Source organism: Myodes glareolus, chromosome 14 (assembly GCF_982192425.1).
Source record: "Myodes glareolus chromosome 14, mMyoGla1.1, whole genome shotgun sequence".
Lineage (NCBI taxonomy): Eukaryota > Metazoa > Chordata > Mammalia > Rodentia > Cricetidae > Myodes > Myodes glareolus.
In genome coordinates, this window is record NC_142039.1 from 23787678 (window position 1) to 23806539 (window position 18862).

The following is an 18862-nucleotide window of genomic DNA, read 5'->3' on the forward strand; positions in this document are numbered from 1 at the left end:
AGACAGAAAAGGGAATTTCTGGGGCTGGTGGATCAAAAAAATGGAGAGAGTGTTAGCCAATTGACTCTCCAGAGTTCCTTGAATTTATCTATTAATGTTTATGTTGGGGTGCCAGCCCCCTTAAGCCTCTCAGGATTCAGAAGGAATGCTAAAGCAGGTAAAAACTGACTAAAAAAGCTCTGAGGATAAATGAAATAAAATAGCCCACATAAATTTTTATAACATGTTCGATTTATTCTTCCTATGCTCTTCCCAGTGCTCTCTTGGTGTTTTCCTAAAGATCTGTCTCAATGTTTCTCTTTTGATGTTCCTCACTATCCCTTGCTGTTCCCTTTTGATACTTCCCTCAATCCCACAAGGTTTCCTGTTTATATGCCCACACAGACGTAGTTAGCAATTCTGTAGGCAATAACAAAGTATAGAGAACAGTCATGAAGAATTTCCATTACAATAACAGCAGATCCAGGCTTGGCGGCACTCACCCGTATTTCTAGCACTTGGAAGGCAGAGAAAGGAAGTTTGGAAGTTAAAAGTCATCCTCAGCTACGTGGCATGTTCAAGGCCCGTCTGTGAGCTACACAAGAGCCTGCCTCAACACACACAAAACTTAAAAACAAAACAAGAAATCAGCTGGGTGCGGTGACACACGCCGAGAATCCCAGTAGTCAGGAGACTAGGGCAGGATGAACTGAAATTTCGTGCTAGTCTGGACTTCATAACTCGCTAGCTGAGTTACATAGGAACCTGCTTCAAAAACCAAACCAGAGTAACACACACACACACACACACACACACACACACACACGGTGGAAGCATTTGTTCATAAAAATATGTCTTGTAAAAATGAACATAGACATTGGGAAAATATCTCAATAAGTATTTCTGATACTCTAAGAGGATTAATATTTAGAATATGTGAATTTTGTTGCTTGATCTTAAAGACTTCAGTTTCAGAACTACATAGGTACTGTTGGCCCAGCAACTTTTCCCTGGTGGCTGTTTGTTCTGGCCACGCCACGAGGGGGCGATCATGATGCATCCCAGCCTCGCAATGGAGAGGTGACTAGGGGGCTCTGATGTCAGGTTCCTAGCAGCTTTGCCCCATCTAGAGTCTCCCTTAGCTGTTTCAGCAGAGGTGGAGAAAGTGGCATGCAGGGGTGGTGGTGGTGGTGATGGTGGTTGGGGGTGGATATAATCCACAATCTGCTCAAGAAAACTGCAGTGAACTTTCTTGGTAGTTCGGGACTTGTTAAGGTTTAACTTAGGGAGAGCTCTCTGTTAGGAATTTGGCACTTTTGATGCAGCTTGTGGTTCTGTGAGTCCTTCGGTCCCATCACTCTCCTTGACCACAGCACGTGAGAGTTGCCCAGAAAGTCTGATCTAGGAGACATAGCCACTGAAAAGGACATACTGGGAGCTAATTACGTAAGTCGCAGGACATCATCACTAAGATTCCTTACTGGGTCTTCTTGGATCTGGAAGTAACAGTTCACTCTTAGGCCCGGAGAGGAGTTTCTCGCCTGCCTCAAACCGCGCCAAGCTCGGCGCGGACTACTGATTCTAAGACGCTCTGCATGTACCACTTTTATGCAGATAAATACTAAAAATCTTTGAGTTGCTATTAGTTCTTCTATGCAATAGTGCTTTTCTCTGAAGGTTCTTTTCTTAATCTAAGAACATGACTTTCAGAACCTTCTCTATGTTTTGTGATGACACATCCATGTTTTCAAAAACTCAGAAACAAATGTTGTATTAAGTATGTCCACGGGAAACTTGCTACAGACAAATAGGGCATTTGGTTTCTGAATCACCATGAATGGGAGAGCAGCATGAGACTTGGGTCCGAAACAAGACTGAGAGGCCATTGTCAGTGGCACCAGGATTTATCCCTCCTGCTTGGGCTGGCTTTTTGGGAAACTATTCTCTTTGGATGGATACCTTGCTCAGCCTAGATAAAGTAGGGAGGGCCCTGGACCTTCCCCAAAGCAATGTGCCTTACCCTTTCTGAGGAGTGGATGGGGGGCAGGGTGGGATTTGTGGAGGAAATGGGAGGTGGGAAGGCAGTGGGAACTTGGGTTGGTATGTACAATGAAAAAAGATAGTTTGTCTTTTTTTTTTTTTAAAAAAAAAGGTAAGGAATTTTCTCCACAAAAATGATTTAAATAAGGCAGTGTCTTCTCATGATTACCAGACCAGAGTGACTATTCAAAATCTTATTTATTTATTTACTTACTTTTTTTTTTTTTGAGACAAGGTTTACCCGTGCAACCATAGCTGCACTGGACCTTGCTCTGTAGACCAGACTGGCCTCAAACTCAGGGATTTGCCTGTTTCTGCCTCCTGAGTGCTGGGATAAATAGCAGAATGTTCTCCTAACAATGTACAAAGAATGAAGATATTTTGCATAGTGCTGAATGCAAGAAAATAAAGATCTATCTTTATATTTCCCCCATGTGACTTTGTGAAAGGAATTTTTTTACACAATATAGAGATGAGTCATTTGTCTCTCAGAACTAATTACCTAGCAATTTGTTGATGGTTATGGCAAATTGTTCTCAGTAAAAACATAGATTGGATCAATACCAGTATTTTAGACACATAAACTCTCTTCTTAGTTTAGCTTTTATGAGTGTGGCAGTTTCCATGTGGATTAATAAATATGTTTGTTTAATTCTATCCCTGTTTTATCCCTATTTTATGTTACTTTCCATTATTTAAATCAATCTTAAATTTCACCTTAATCTCCAAAATATTCTATGAAATAAAATATAATGATATGTCTTCAATTTTTCATTTTTCCAAGAAGCATAAAGCACAAAAACAGAAAGCTACATTAAAACTACAAAATACAGAAAGGAGATAACAGAAAGAGAAAGTGGACAAAAGAACAAGGTATCCTGATCACCTTCACAGGGAACTGGGGATCATTCTATGTAGAAAAGTATTTCAAGTATTGTAGACATTATTTCTAAAAAAAATGAGCTAAATAAAAATGGAAGAGAAGCAAAGATGACCATTGTAGGCTTTGAAATACTCTGGATTGTCGCATGGTGTCCGAACAATGAGAGTCTCCTTCGTAACAAGAAAAACTAAGAAAGTAGACACCTCAAGTTTTCTATTCTAGAATTGGTCAATGAACAGTCTCCTGCAGTGATTTAAATAATGAATGGAGTATTCCAATGACAAAATTTATTAAATAAAAGCATTTGGTGGTCACTGTGTAGGAGTTTCTAACAAGCTCTCTTTTGTATAAAAATAAGTGGACTGGTGTCAATTCTTTCCTTATAAGGAGGATACTGCTGTAACCTGCTCCGCCTCCGTACCACTGGTTACTGATTAGTCACACACATTTGGAACTATACTTTTTGCACTGTTCACTGCCTTCTGAAAGCACAAAAAGAGAGTCTTCTAAGTCAGAGGAGTGAGTGAGGATGAGTTCCAAAGCTCAGAAAATGGAATTAAATGATGGTCACTCCATTCCTGTACTGGGCTTTGGCACCTATGTGACTGAAGAGGTAACAGGGCTGGTGTTGGGCTGGTGAGGACTGGAATGAATACAAACTTAAAAGAATGAAAGTTACCAATTCCTGTGCAATTCTGGAGGGTTCTACTGCTTCACCAGGTTAGAGCTATGCCTTGTAAGAAGAGAAAGGCAGACTGTGTGTCCAGGTTTGATCATGTGATCATTCACTATTCTGGTCTGAATACCAAAGATTTTCCTTCTGTTTGATCTGCTTCCCAGAAAAGAAGAAAAATTAAAACTTAGTTATTAACCCTATCTAATAATATATATAACGTAGCCATTATATTTGCTAACTATTGAAATATGTTTATTCAATCCATTAATGCATTTTTATGTGCAATTGCTTGATTTTTGTTCTTACTGAGTTTGATATAAATTCTGGATATTAGTTTTTATGAAATAATTGATTGGCATTTTTTCCTCTTCTGTCGATTGCTTTCTTTACACTGTTGACTGTTTCCACTATTATGCAAACAATTTTTAACTTGGTATTTTGTCACTTGTGTACTTTTGCTATTTTGTTCTGTGCTTTGGAGGACAAAGTCTAAAATTGCTTATGTGATGTTTTGAAGAGATTCCTTCATGTCCTTGATAGTAGTCTTATCATCTCAGTTCTGATATTAATGTCTTTGTTTGTTTTGATTAATGTTACTACTAGGTAGCAGATTTCAGTCACATTTCTAGCCTCTGTGTGGGGATATTCAGTGTTCCCAGTGTCACTGATTGAAAACCCTGTGCTTTTTCTTATTCTTATTTAGGACCTTGGTTGAGAATCATTTGGAGAATGAATTCACGTCTATGAGTTTAGTCCATCCAATTTATCTATATGCTAATTTTTATGTTAGCCCCACAGTTTGTTTTAGTCTCCTACAAAACTCCTAAAAGTAGCTCTCACTTTTCTGGATATACATGAATCATTGTTCTCTTTCAGATCTATGGCCTTTTTAACTTTTTTTTCCCTTTTGTTAAGAATAGATTCTTATCTCATACAATATATCTTTTTTTTTAAAAGTAATTTTATTAAATTATAAAAGTTTCCATTTCTGCCCCTCCTCCCACCACCTTCTCACTCCCCCCACTCCCTCTCCTCCTCCTCCCTCTCCATCCCTAAGAGCAGTCAGGGTCTCCCGCCCTGTGGGAAGTTCAAGTTCCTCCCCCCTCCCTCCAGGTCCAGGAAGGTGAGAGTCCAAACAGACTGGATCCGCAAAATCCAGTATATGCAGAGGAAACAAGTCCCAGTGTCATAGTCAATGGCTTTTCAGAAAGACTCCGGGCCAGCCACATTCAGAGAATCCGGCCCCATTCAGAGAATCTGGTTGGATTGCGTCCTCGTTCAGTCCCTCATACAATATATCTTGATTACCTTCTCTGATGACAATAGAGAGATTAATCTAATCTATAGATATAAGGATAAGTCATTAGTAGCCAGTTTAATTCTACATCTGTTTAATTTTTTCTTAAGCGGCCTATAACTAGTCCAATCACAAGTTCATGACCCCAGTAAGGATGCCAGGTTTGGGATGTGTCTTGTGGGCTAGGGCTTAAAGTAAAAAAGCAGCTAGTTAGTCTCATGATATTATGACACTATGTAGCAGTGTGCGTATCTTCCGAAGTCGTTACTGAAGTTTGCAGGGTTTGCATATATATAAAATGATGATTACTTTTCTCTTTCAGTAGTGGTGTTTAATTCTTGATTTAATAATTAAAATACTTACCTTTAGATTTCTATGAGGTTACAAGGCTAAGAAGAGTCATATATATCCAATTGATGAGTTCCCATGTTTGGTTTCTGAAGTGCTTGATAAAACATGGAAGTATTTTCATACTAGTTTCATGGTTTCCCTCTCTCCCATCCAGGACAGCCATCGTCACACAGGTGTCTGTAGGAGCTCCCAAAGTCATAACACACATTCAAAAGATCTCTTGCTACTTCCCTCTGAGACTTTTCCTTTAGGGCAGCCATCATCTGCTTAACTTTTTCTTTTTAAGAAACATTATGATTATTATTTGCCTGAAAAACCTTTAACACTGTTTCATAAAAGAATGTTTACAGTTACTCTATTCCTCTTATCATCAAAGTTAAAGTGTGAAATAAAGGGTGCATTTTAATTAGTGAATAATAAATAAACATGTCTAGTTCACCATTTTTTACTTTTTAACCACACTTGGTAGACAAGATAATAATTTAAATTTTGCTTTATAATTTTCCTAAAATTATGAATTTTGTTGTAAAATCTGACAACTTCTTGAAATTTTCCTTTGTGATTGATCTGGATAGATTCTTTGTATAAATCTATGTCTTTTGAGGATCCATCTTCATTGTGCATATTTATTTGTGATGTGTATATTATTTAACTGCTTAGAAGTTTAACATAGCTTCTAAGTTACAAGAGTCACTATTTTCAGATGAGACTCAGCTAATATCTGGAAACTTAGATTTCTTACGAATGTTATCATTGAAGTAGGAAAGACCCAGTAAAATGTGGGTGGATCCATCACTCCAAGCAGAACTAAATGGAAACACGAGGGAAATTGTTTCTTATAAAAGTTATTGCCTATACTAACATAACCACAGATATGTTTAAATACTGTTTATTTCTATTTCTTTAGCATCTCAAGAAAAAGTCTATGGAATCTACCAAAATAGCTATAGATGTTGGATTCCGCCACATTGATTGTTCTCACTTCTACCAAAATGAAGAAGAGGTGGGACAGGCCATTCGAAGCAAGATTGAAGATGGCACTGTGAAAAGGGAAGATATATTTTATACTTCAAAGGTATTAAATACACAGTGCATGATTGTGCAGATTAAGGAAGGGGGATGTATTCAGATGAAATAGTGTGGTTAAACCTGTTGTTGGTGAATTGTATTTATAGGTCAGTCTTTTAATTTATTCATGCCCACCTATTGGATTCAGTATTAAACATGGTAGGTGATGGCTGCCTCGGCATTGCTGCATTTCAGTTTATAAGCTTCGTGCAAATTCTCATTGCTTTTTAAGACTCTTCTAAAATTGCTATGACTTAGCATGAGCTATGTTATCAGAGAAAGCTCTTCTGTTACTACAAGTCCCTTATGTTCTGAATTATTTCCAAAAATTGTATTTATGAATATATATCACATTGACAGATAAGACAGAACATTATAAAATAATCCTCTGGATGTTAAATTAAGAAATAGCTAAAATGTCTAGTACTGTGTCTACAATATATTAAAATATTTAAAGTTTTTTGTTAGTTATATAAATTAAAGCGATACTGAATTTTTCCCATTGAGTTCAGTGTATAGGAGAATTAAAATATTAAATTGCTCTCTAAGACATAATTACAGTAAAAATTGATAACGTATTTATATATTAAGAAATTTCCTTCCATTTTTTATATTTACTAATAACAACCACTAACATAAAAAATTTATGTAGATGGATACCACCATAAAATATTCATGATGAAAGCAAATATTTTTCTTGTGGTCAATTTTAAGGTGAAATTTTAAGTTGTAAGTTTCTCAGTACTAGGTGACAGAAAGCAACTGATTATGCCAATTTATTGATCCAGCACAACTCCCATTTTTTGTATTTTGTAGCTTTGGTCAACTTCCCATCGTCCAGAGTTGGTCAGACCCAGCTTGGAAAGTTCACTGAGGAAACTTAATTTGGACTATGTTGACCTCTATCTCATTCATTTCCCAGTGTCTCTGAAGGTAGGCAGTTTGCAATATCAAACTACCTAACTTCAACTGTCACATGACCTTCATTTTGTGAGTAGATGGATTTAATATATAAAATTTATATAATCTCAATTTATTTAATAAAAGTTATAAAACAACAAGGTGTGGCTGCAGAAATAGTGAAAGGAAAGAACTGATTCCTACAAGTTATTCTATGATCATCACTTTGTTGTACACACAGACACACAGACACACACACACACACACACACACACACACACACCAAAAAACAGAAATAAATAAAGGCAGGGAAGGGAGCAGAGAAAAATGTAGAGCTCAATAAAAATCAAAATAAATAAATAAACAAATTGAAGTAAGAAAATTTAAACACACTCCTCAGGCTAACTTACATGAAAATGTTTACCACATCATGTAAATGAGCAAAACGACGAAATAGTCTTTGGAACTAGCTTCACTTAGTTATACCCTGACTCTGTACTATTAGAGGTCTAGTCAGTTTTGTTTCAGCCATTTATACTGATGATAATAAGGCCTTTAGCTCAAAGCTCAAGCTCATTCATATCTGATGGCCTCCTGCATGTTCCAACATCAAAGTCCACCTTGCAGAAAATCAATGAACTTTTTCTCACTTTCCTTATTTTCTGTCATTCATTCACTCAGAGTACTAAAGGCATCATTTAAAGCCCTGATTATTTATCCTGTGTCAAGCTTACAACTCATAATTGTTGAATTGTAAATCAGTGCCACAACACTAGTGAAACTGCCAGAGAAAGATGGACATTGCAACAGGGAAATATATAGGTGTATTAAAAATAGTGTGTCAACTACTACATGACACAGGCTATGAAAATGTATTGTTTATTATTACACATATGAAAAGTAAAGTCCTGTTGCTGATAGAAAGATCATAAACTTTATTAATGTAGGCACTTTATTAATGTAAAAAAAGTTGTTCCACCTATGTTAGGGGTTTAATTCCCAGACATAAATTTATCTGGGAGTATAGCTACAGGAAGAGATGTTAAAATGGTAAGCCCTCTCTAATGACTGCAACTATTTCAGCCAGGGGACAATCTTTTACCTCAAGATGAGCATGGAAATTTAATACTTGACAAAGTGGATCTCTGTGCTACATGGGAGGTGAGTGACTATAATAAATGCCACAGAAGAAATAGAGAAAGTAAGAAGATATGATGGCTGAGTGATTAGTCCCTCTAGGACTCTGTGAACATCTCAGAAAAAAGTACAGAAAAAAGTTAAGAGCCATAAGATAGAAAGAAGAATGCTGTGTTCTGGGCACGACACAGGCAATGCAGACATGATCTCTCAGCAGATGCTTCCTCCCCGCAAATAGCCCAATAGGCAGGAACAAGATCGAGTCTGCCAGCAGCCAGTTATCAACCCTGGAAGGACTCTTGGAGCCCTATCCTTCCCTGGTGAACTATTTACTGGTGATGGATTCTGGGGAAGGGGCAGTTGTTGTCTTCAGTTGGGTATCCATTCAGGAACCCACCAGGTTCCAACGGATATTTCCAAATCCATGATCACATAAATAATCCTGGTTAAATTCTGAAGGCCTCAAAACAGAAGGAAATGAATGCTGGAAAGAGGCTTGTAGGGTGGAAAGACAGGTAACAGATGTGGGAGAGAGATTAAGAGGTTACGGGGATTACAGCATTTTGAAGGCATTATATACATACAGGACATCATCAAAGAACCAATTCAGTGAATGTTGCTGAAAAAAGGTCCAGTTCACACAACTGCATGTGTAGGAAAGGGATGAGTTCTCTTTGCTGTAGACATTATGGTCTTTCTCATGAATGTTCTGCTTCAGTAGTAGGAAAATGCATAGTAAAACCAAAGTGAATGTGGAGGATAACTGTAACCTGCTTTCCTCCTTATATGATAATCATGATTGCCTAAGGAGAGCACAGGACTTTACCTTATTGTCATCACCTTTTCTGCCATTTTCTTTATTAATCATCAGTTCTTACCAATAAATACTGGCCAGCTTCACTTACCTTTTTGGGCACCGTTCTTTCTAACAACACTGCTTTATATTTCAATCAGATTTCAATTGTGTGTATTATTCTCCACCAATATTTTCTTCCCAGGCCATGGAGAAGTGTAAGGATGCAGGATTAGCCAAGTCCATTGGGGTGTCAAACTTTAACCGTAGGCTGCTGGAAATGATTTTGAACAAACCAGGTCTCAAGTATAAGCCTGTGTGCAATCAGGTGAGCTCCTTTATCCATTTTCTTTCAGGCTTTCTCTGCTTCCTTCATGTCCTGTTGACAGGTGTCTGTGTATCCCCCCTATTTGCTCATCTTTCTTTTGTAGAACAAAAGGTACTAAGAGCAGATCCTTCATCCAGGGTTCTTGAAGGGCTCATAATTGTGTCTTTGCTTAGAAAATAAAACAGTGATGCCGGGAGACCATAATGTGAAAACAGTTTAGAGAAGTCAAGGCTATCATCTGGAGATGAAGTTATTAGGCACACTTCAGAAGGAAGATTCACTTATACCTGATATACTAATGATCAGCCAGAGACTGAGTCAATAAAGGAACATTGGAGAGTAGGCAATACTGGTAGTAGCTGAAATCCACACCGAGGAAACTGTATCAATACTTAAGAGTTGATCCAGTGCCTAACCACATCAATTGTGTGCCGATGATGTGATCTGAGATACTTTTTATAACTTACACATAAGAAATGTGGGCTTGGCCGTGGTGATGCATGCTTTTATTTCCAGTACTTGGGAGGCAAGGGCGGATGGATCTCTGTGAGGTTGAGGCCTGAGCTACAAAGTGAGTTTCAGGACAGCCAGGACTACACAGGAAAAAAAAACCTGTCTTAGAAAAAAAAGGAAGACATGTGTTCTCAGTTGGAAAAATGTGACATGTATGTGTTGGTTACAAGTAACATATTATTTTCAAATATAAATGTCATAAATTTCAAAGAAATAACACAGAAATAATGTTTTATACACCAGTTATATAACAAATCACATTCAAACTTTTAGAACAATTGGAATGATACAACATATCAGTGTGTCTAAACAATTGTTCTCAACCTTTCTAGTGTTGCATTCCTTTAATGCAACTCCTTAAGTTGTGCTGACTCTCAACCATAAAATTATTTTCATTGCTACTTCATAACTGTAATTTGCTACTGTTCTACTGTTAGAAATTGTAATGTATCTGACATGCCAGATATCTGATATGTGACCCTGTAAAGGGGTCATTCAACCCAAAGGGATCATGGCCCACAGTTGAGAACCACTGGTCTAAAATGATTTAGTTATACCATATTCTATAATACAGGCAAATGCAAGTGTCTATATCTGAACACATATTTAAGAACCCATTGAAAATAAATTATAGAAATAACTCCTACGTACTACGCAACATACCAACTGAAAAAAATTAAGTGCTCTCATCCATTATTGTAGTTAGAGCGTTAGATCAAAGGAAGCTAAAAATTAGTGGAGTTTCCAACTTTAAGTGAAGGCAGCTAGAGTTAAAAACAATTAAGCCAGACCTAAATGTTCTAGCAACTAGTGATGCCAGATGTGATCATTTAGTAAAGCTAGACATAGTCAGATCTCTTCTTTTTAAAGGTAAGATTTTTTTTCCTTTTGTTGAAAATACATTTTTCTCACATAATATATATTGGTTACAGTTTTCCCTCCTTCTGCATTTCTCCCCACCTCCTCTCCCATTTGGATCCATCCTCATGCTAGCTCTCATTAGGAAACCAAAAATCTTCTAAGGGATAATAATAAAATAAAATAGAACAAAGACTAATACATCAGACAAAACTAAATGAAGAAAATCAGCACAAGAAAAGGCACAAGAAGCAGAAGCGCACTGGTTTGTTCTCTCAGAAATTCATACAAACCATTAAACTGGGAGTCATAATATATATGCAAAGGTTCTATGGGGGCACATATTTATCTAAACATATAAATATGTGATTTTAGATTAGATAGATAAGATAAATTTTTAAAAGTGACATTATGAGACAGGAAATATCCAAAGATGATGATTGAATTTGTTTCTCTTGGCCATATACTGCTGGGCATGCAGCCTACCTTTAAGAGTAATTTGTTTCCCTAGTGAGAACACTTTGGAGCAAACTAAATTTTCATTTACAAACAGTTATTAGTTGGAGATTGATTCTGTGTTAGAGATGGAGACTTTGATCCACTTCTTTCTGGTCTAGGACACCATCTGGTTCATACCTGAGCAGGCCCTGTGCAGTCCGCCTCAGACTCTGTAAATTCATATAAATATTGATTCTATTGATTTAGTGGTCATTTTTTTCTTAGTGTCTTCCATCCCAATTGACTCTTATGCTCTTTCCACTTCCTCTTCCATAAAGGTCTCTGAACTCTGGGGCCAGAGATTTGATGGGAACATCCCCTTTAGGGGTAGATGTCCCAACGTCTTTCAGTGTCCAGAGACCCACATGTACTCTGGGGCCAGAGATATGATGGGAACATCCGCTTTAGGGATAGATGTCCCAACGTCTTTCAGTGTCCAGAGACCCACATGTACTGCAGAAGAAAGTTACTCTAATGATGGCTGATTAAGGCACGGATCAAAAAACACAGCAGAATGTCATTAGGAGTCATTTTATTGTTATATTCTTTAGGTAGGACAGTAGCGTCTGCCTTTACCCTAGGTCGCAGGACTGTCTTAGGTATGTAACAACCAAGTAATGTCAGGGTTCGATCTCACTGAGTGGGCCTTAAGATAAATTACATCTTACTTTGTTACTACCACAAGCTTTGTGCCACCATTGCACTAGTATATCTTGCAGGCAGGATGCCACTGTAGAACAAAAAGATTACACCTGGATTGGTGTTTACATTTCTTCTTTGGTAGCATGCAGAGTACCTTCCTGTACCAAAGACTCTAGAATGTGGGACAGAAGGCTCTATGTAGGCACTAGCTCAACTTCCCCATGTTCAGTGAGTTGTGTAGGTGCTGTCTTCAGCAATGGGTCTGTCCCTCAGTTTGCAGAAGCAAGCTAAAGTCTTAGCAACAGCCTGAGCTCTTTGGGAATTCCCGTGGGACCCCTCTGGTCAACAACTCAATTAGATGTACCCCAATACCAGTAGTGAGTGCTTCATTTGGCATCAAAAGATGGCTAGTTAGGACTCTATCTTCCCCATTATTTGGTGATTTCATTTAGATCACTTCATTTATGTATACATTTTAGGAAGTTTTGACCACATTGGGTTTCTTTTCTGCCCTGCAAATGGCCCTTAGTTTTAGCTGCTCCTCATGTGTTCACTCCCTCATCACTATCTCCCTGGTACCTCCCCACTTTTTCCTCCTGTTTCAGTCCCTCCCCCCACCATCCTTCCATAACAATATATTCAATTTCCCTTTCCTAACAAGATCTATCTGTACCCTCTACTCCCCTACTCTATACCTAACCTCTGTGGTTCTATGGATTGTAATTTGGTTTTCATTGACTTAACAGCTTACTATCCACATATAAATGAATACATATCATATTTGTCTTTCTGGGTCTGGTTTACCTCACTTGGGATGATTTTTTTCTAGTTCCAGTTGCCTCCAAATATCATGATTTAATTTTTTTGATAGCTGAGTAATATTGAGTCAAGAAAATGGTCCACATTTTCTTTATCCATTTTTTTTCTGTTGAAGAACATGTTTTTTTTCCAATGTCTGCTATTATGCATAGAATAGGATAGCAATGAACAAGGTTGAACAAGTAAGTGTCTCTGTGATAGGGTGAAGCATTCTTTGGGTTTATGTCCATGATTGGTAGAGCTGGATCTTGACATAGATCAATTCCCATCTTCCTGGGGAACCACCACTTTCATTTCCATAGTGGCTGTACAATTTTTTCACTCCCACCAGCAATGGATAAGTGTTCTTCTTCTGTACGTCCTTGCCAGCATGAGGTTTGCTGATCTTAGCGATTCTGACTGGTTGTAAGGTGATATCTCAAAGTAGTTTTAATTTGCATTTCCTTGATGACTAAGAATATTGAACTTTTTAAAAAGTGTTTCTCAGCTGTTTAAGCTTCCTCTTCTGAGAACAGTGTTTAGATCTGTATCCCATTTTTTTAAATTATTTGCTTACTTAATATCTAGATTTTTGAGACTGTCTTTGCTAATTGTGTCTAATTGTGTGTGTATATGGTTTCAAGGCTGACCACTCCTCACTGGACAACCAGTAAGGGAACTCATCCTAGGGAATCTAATTCTCCTCCTCCCAGCAGTATTATTTGCCTATCATTCTTTGTCTAGGGATGAGTCCTGTGACATATACCCCCTTGATGTTAGCATACATATTGATATTGTTATTTACTTTTCTCACATGACATATTATGGTAAAAAAGAGTTTGGTTATATGGTCCAAAAAAACCTTACAAATTGTAAGATAAGCTATACTTTGATTTCTTTCCTTTAAATGTTGCTACTGTAAGAAAGGAGTTAATATAATAACCACCATCATTAGAGGACAACACTTTTTTGTCCTCTCTCCTCCCCCCTTTCTGTCTCTGTCTCTCTCTTATCTGTCTCTTTCTGTGTGTGACTCCCTCTCTCCTTCCTTCTTTGTAATTTATTTATTCTTCTTCTAATGCAGAAATCCACTCAGTATCATTGACAAAACTTCCTGTTTTCTTTCAGACTTTATCTCAACTGAATCTTTGACCAAATCCTTGCTTTAGTCAAGAGTCAGTATTCAAAACCCTATCTATGAGTTCATAGAGTTTTTCATGTCTCCCACAGTAAACATTGGTATTTAGCATCCAAGATCTGGACAATGGGGTTACCGAATCTCAAGAAAATTATTGTATTTTAATTTCCCAAGAGAGATATTAAATTTATTTGAAAAGATCATGATATGGCATTGATACGCCCAATTCAAATTTAATGCTCATATTGATTATTTTATCCAGCTTCCTTCCCTTTACTATTTCTTTGATATAAATAAGTTGTTTCATATAATTTTATACCTTCCTATTCTGTTTACAGGTCGAATGTCATCCTTACCTTAACCAGAACAAGCTGCTGGATTACTGCAAGATGAACGATATTGTTCTGGTTGCCTATGGTGCTCTGGGAACTCAGAGATATAAAAATTGGTAATAAGAACAGCAGAAGTTATCTCTAAGTCACAACTCTTCATTTTACAATAGCCAGGTTTCTGGAATTTACTCTCCGTCAAGGTGGGGTTACATTTCAGACAGTCTCCAGAGAATATTAACTACTAGTACATTGACTACATTTGAGAATTCCTGGACCCTGTGGCCATTTTCATCTGTGTTCAACCCTAGCAACATATTTCTGGAAACTGTCTTTCCCTCTAGTACTAATGAGGATACCCCAGTTCTCTTGGAAGATCCAGTTCTTTGTGCCATGGCAAAGAAGTACAAGCGGACTCCTGCCCTGATTGCCCTTCGCTACCAGCTGCAGCGTGGAATTGTGGTCCTGGCCAAGAGCTTCAATGAGGAGCATATCAGGGAGAACATGCAGGTGACGAGGACGCCAGAACCTGGGCACTAAAGCTGTCTTCTTCATGCATCCCACATCTTTCAGATCTAATTTTCGAATTTTCAAGTGTACAAAAAGCTTAATAAATTAAGCAGTAATCTCTTACCTAAATTTTTCAGCATTTAAATTGTTGGTATATTTCTCTATAACACTCTTTTAGAGTAACACCAATCAGTTATGAACCCATGTATTAATACTGTAACAGTTAACGATCATCTTTTTTTTTAATGATAAAACTGGTTGGAATTATATCTAATGAATCATCTTCCAGTCAGTTTCTGAGTCCTTTGACCAGGATTCATTAATAATTGGGCAATTCTTACTTTAAGTAATATTGAAAATGACTTTCCCCCTCATCCTAAGTTTTTGTGGCTAAGATATAGAAACGCAACTGTATCCATGATAATTACTGAAGTATATTTTCAAAACTGTCTCTGCACTTTGCTAACTCTTTCACATACATAACATCTCTTTTGAATCCTGTCAGCTCTTTCTTTTCCAGCTTCTTTTGAAATCTTCATCTGTAGGTTTATATATTATGTGTGGTGATATAATTTCCATTTAATTTTTAAATCTGGATTTCAAAGTTTTGCTTGATGACTTTAAAAACTGGAGGGACCTCCTCAGGTATTTTAAGTATTGTCTATTGCTTCAGATTGACAATTGTTCTCTGTAAATATATATATTTAAAATAGCATTTCTTCTTCTATAACAGGTTTTTGATTTCCAGTTGGCTTCAGATCATATGAAAATTCTAGATGGTTTGGACAGAAATTTACGGTATTTTCCTGCTGATATGTAAGTAACTTTCATAGCCTTTGTAATTTTGATGGTTCTCTCCTTAAGGAGAATATATTAATAGCATGTCTGTCAGAAGTTACCTCAGCATGAGGAAGTCAAAGAACACTCAGAGTCAGATAAGGCACAGATTTCTAGAATTATCTTTCTAGACTCAGTCAGAGTTTTACTCTTGGACACAGCAAAAGAAAAGTAGATGCAGGGTCACCTTGATCTGATGCACCTGCCCCTCTTGTATCAACGTCATGGAATGAGCCGGAAGAGCCCACATCATTGCTGAGTCTATATTGTCCCTGCAGGTCTTTTGATTCTGTGTGTAACCTATAGATAGATATTCTGGGTATTTCAATGTCACATGTTCAGGTATTGTAATGATCAATTTCACAGTATCATCTCTAAAATCTATTTAATTTCTTATCAGACCAAAGGCAATTCCATCATCTCTGTGCCCCAGGTCAGCAGCTCTTACCCCTCTCCATATGGAACTGGCTTTAATAATATCAAACCTCTCATTTCCTCTGCATTGTATGTGTGTTCAGGACTTAGACAAACATTTTCTCAAGAAAGTCTGGATTCTTGTGGTAAATAAAACACTATGTATACTCAGCAGACAATCATTACTTTCTTTCATGCTACCTATAACTCTATATAATTTACAAAACAATGTATAATATAAAGAGATTAATCAAGTAATATTTTACTGAACCTCTTTTTATTATATTATTATAATTATATTATTTTACATTATCATTACAATCTATAACCTCTTATTTAAAGAGATGTAAATACTGGCAAGCAATCAGTGATTTTTGCTCCTATTAAAATGATAAATTATTTTATTACTTTCATGCTGCTAGAGTAAATGCCTTGGACATGGAACTTTAGTCTTATAAATGACATTCCTTCTAGTTCTGAATCTAACAAAGCATAACCTGCACAATTATCAGCTAGTGAATAATTAATGGTTGAATAAAACTGACAATAAGCTGCTATCAATTACTTCATCACTTCAGAGTACTTTTGAACTGTTTATTACTTTTTAACTTGGTGTGCATGTGTTCTCACACAAACCCTGCATGTGAAGGTCAGAGGACAACTTGCAGCCATTGATCCTGACCTCTTTCCATGCAGGTCCCAAGTATCTAACTTAGGTCACCTAAGCTAGATGAGCTGCTTAGCCATCTCACTGTCCCCCCAAAATATTCATTGTTATCAAATACATAACTTGACTTGCCCAATTTAAAATAAGACAAAATCAGTTTCTGCTTCATTGAGAATCTGAAGTATAAAGAAATGGTTGGTTTTTTTTTTTTTTTGCTTTATAAAACGGTGTATATATTTGAACGATTAACTCTGGGTTCTCTATGTGTTAAGTTCCAAGGAAAATGTGTATGGACAGTTCATTTGTTCTTCCTCAGTTCTATTATGAAATACTGTTTGTAAAAGTAAGAACACATATCATTTGAATTATTAGAAAAAAAATTTTCAACTTTCACCTCAGTGGCCATCTCCATAGAAATTGAAAACTAGAAATTGTCATCGGGCACATTGTTCGTTGTTCTCTCTTTCATTGTTCTCTCTCATTGCAGGTTCAAGGCTCATCCCAGCTTTCCATTCTGTGATGAGTATTAACATGGAGGTCGTTGCCATGGGTCTATTAGAAGCTCTTGTGTGTGATACTGGACTCTGATATGCTGAAAGCTGAATATATAACCTTCAATCATGTTGCTTAGAAACTCACCCTCAGTTTGAGCTATGAGTATATGTGAGGTAGCAAAAGTACTAAATTTTAGTTCTTTTCTGCAGATAAATAAAAATAGTTTTCTTCAGCCTCACCTACTTCTGTGTGAATATTGTATATATATACCTTGAATGCTTTACCTCTTCCTGCCTTGTTAAGACCTCAAACTGTTTTATCTGGATATTCATGAGCAGTGTTTAAGAGATAACAGCTTTTTTATTGACATATCTAGAGTAGATATAGATAGAGTGCTCATCCTTTTGGGAAGTAGCAATTAGAAAATATTAATAAATAAGTGTTTATCCTGACCTTCAAACAACAAGAAAATGCATCACATGTGGTCTGGAAGGCAAGATACACATGAGAAGAACAGTTGACAGTCTCAGAAACGCAAAGATTAGAACTCCAAAAAGCTGGAGAATGTATTCTTTGTAGAAGGCTTTGGAGGGAGCCAAGAGGGGAGTTGGTCTTCAAGGGTCTTGAGTTCCGTAGTTTATAAACAGATCCATTGTATCAGAGGATGGAATTTGTACATGAGAGATGGAATTCCAACTAAATTCTGCTGTGTCCTGATTCCAATTCATACAAAGACAGCATACAAGAGTTCCCTTCTGTAGAAACAAGCAATTCCCTTGTTTTATCCAAGATACTTTAGGAGACCTGTATTTTAAAATTTCTTATGTATAAATGCTAATGATCTATTGGTATAACATGTTATACCAAATATAGATATATAAAGTATATATATACATATACATACACACATATCTTTATTAAAGGTCCTACCTGCAGGTTCCAGTGGATTTGCTCATTCTATTTGGATAACATAGTCTCTACTCATACAATACCAAAGGATTATGTAATGTCATAGCATACATTTTATCAGAAATTTAATTTATATTCTCTGAATCAGAGTCCCACAGATATAAACAAGTCTGCCATGCCTTGCTGGTAATCTGAACCGATTTTACTCCTCGTCAAAATATCCAGTGATGACTGTGATCTCTTATACTGGTTAATGTTTTCTAAGACACTCTGGAATATAAACACATCCAAGCTCTGGATAAATGAACCACACAGTGATCACCTCTGGTGCCATTCTCTACTCAAAGTCACATGTTTTTTTTTTGTAATGAAACTCAACATTGGTGGCCATCTCAGAGAAATGATACTCTCCATGACAAGATGCATCATTGTAAATGATGAACCAACTATATTTTCCCCACTGTATCCCACATCAGATGCCAATGATATGGTCAGACTCTCACCAGAGGATTCTTGCCTAGTCTACATGGCTTGCCTATGTGATGTGTGCTATGAATATGTTTTATCATCATTGGTTAGTAAGGAAGCTTCTTTGTCCTATGGCAGGGCAGAATATAGCAAGGCAGGAAGAGATACATGTATAGAGAGATAGATATAGTCAAGGAGATGCCATGTAGCTGGCAAAGAGTAACATGCCAGTACCAGCATGTCACAGCCCACTGGTAATATACAGATTAATAGAAATGGATTAATTTAAGATATAATGGCTAGGTAGAAATATGCATAAGCTATTGGCCAAACA

At 37.0% G+C, this 18862-nt stretch overlaps 1 protein-coding gene across 2 annotated transcripts; it reads left to right on the plus strand.

Moving 5' to 3' along the window:
* The first annotated feature begins 3347 nt into the window (after nucleotides 1–3347).
* On the plus strand, nucleotides 3348–17389 carry LOC125417279 (aldo-keto reductase family 1 member C18). Of its 2 annotated transcripts, XM_048460696.3 has the most exons (9): nucleotides 3349–3515; nucleotides 6134–6301; nucleotides 7111–7227; nucleotides 8278–8355; nucleotides 9330–9452; nucleotides 14238–14347; nucleotides 14573–14738; nucleotides 15472–15554; nucleotides 17144–17389. In XM_048460696.3, exons 1-9 carry the CDS (start codon nucleotides 3432–3434, stop codon nucleotides 17184–17186), a joined length of 972 nt encoding a protein of 323 aa, XP_048316653.3. In that variant the 5' UTR covers nucleotides 3349–3431; the 3' UTR covers nucleotides 17187–17389. The 2 variants fall into 2 exon arrangements, with proteins under 2 accessions (XP_085555287.2, XP_048316653.3); XM_085699161.2 differs by lacking the exon at nucleotides 9330–9452 and having other exon boundaries at nucleotides 3348–3515.
* Nucleotides 17390–18862: the final 1473 nt, after the last annotated feature.

What these genes read in the sequence shown, in the direction of transcription:
- LOC125417279 (XM_048460696.3), top strand. Translation starts at nt 3,432, where the DNA reads ATGAGTTCCAAAGCTCAGAAAATGGAATTAAATGATGGTCACTCCATT. An exon ending in GCACCTATGTGACTGAAGAG is followed by an intron (nt 3,516 to 6,133) that starts GTAACAGGGCTG and finishes CTATTTCTTTAG; the next exon opens with CATCTCAAGAAAAAGTCTAT. An exon ending in ATATCAGGGAGAACATGCAG is followed by an intron (nt 14,739 to 15,471) that starts GTGACGAGGACG and finishes CTTCTATAACAG; the next exon opens with GTTTTTGATTTCCAGTTGGC.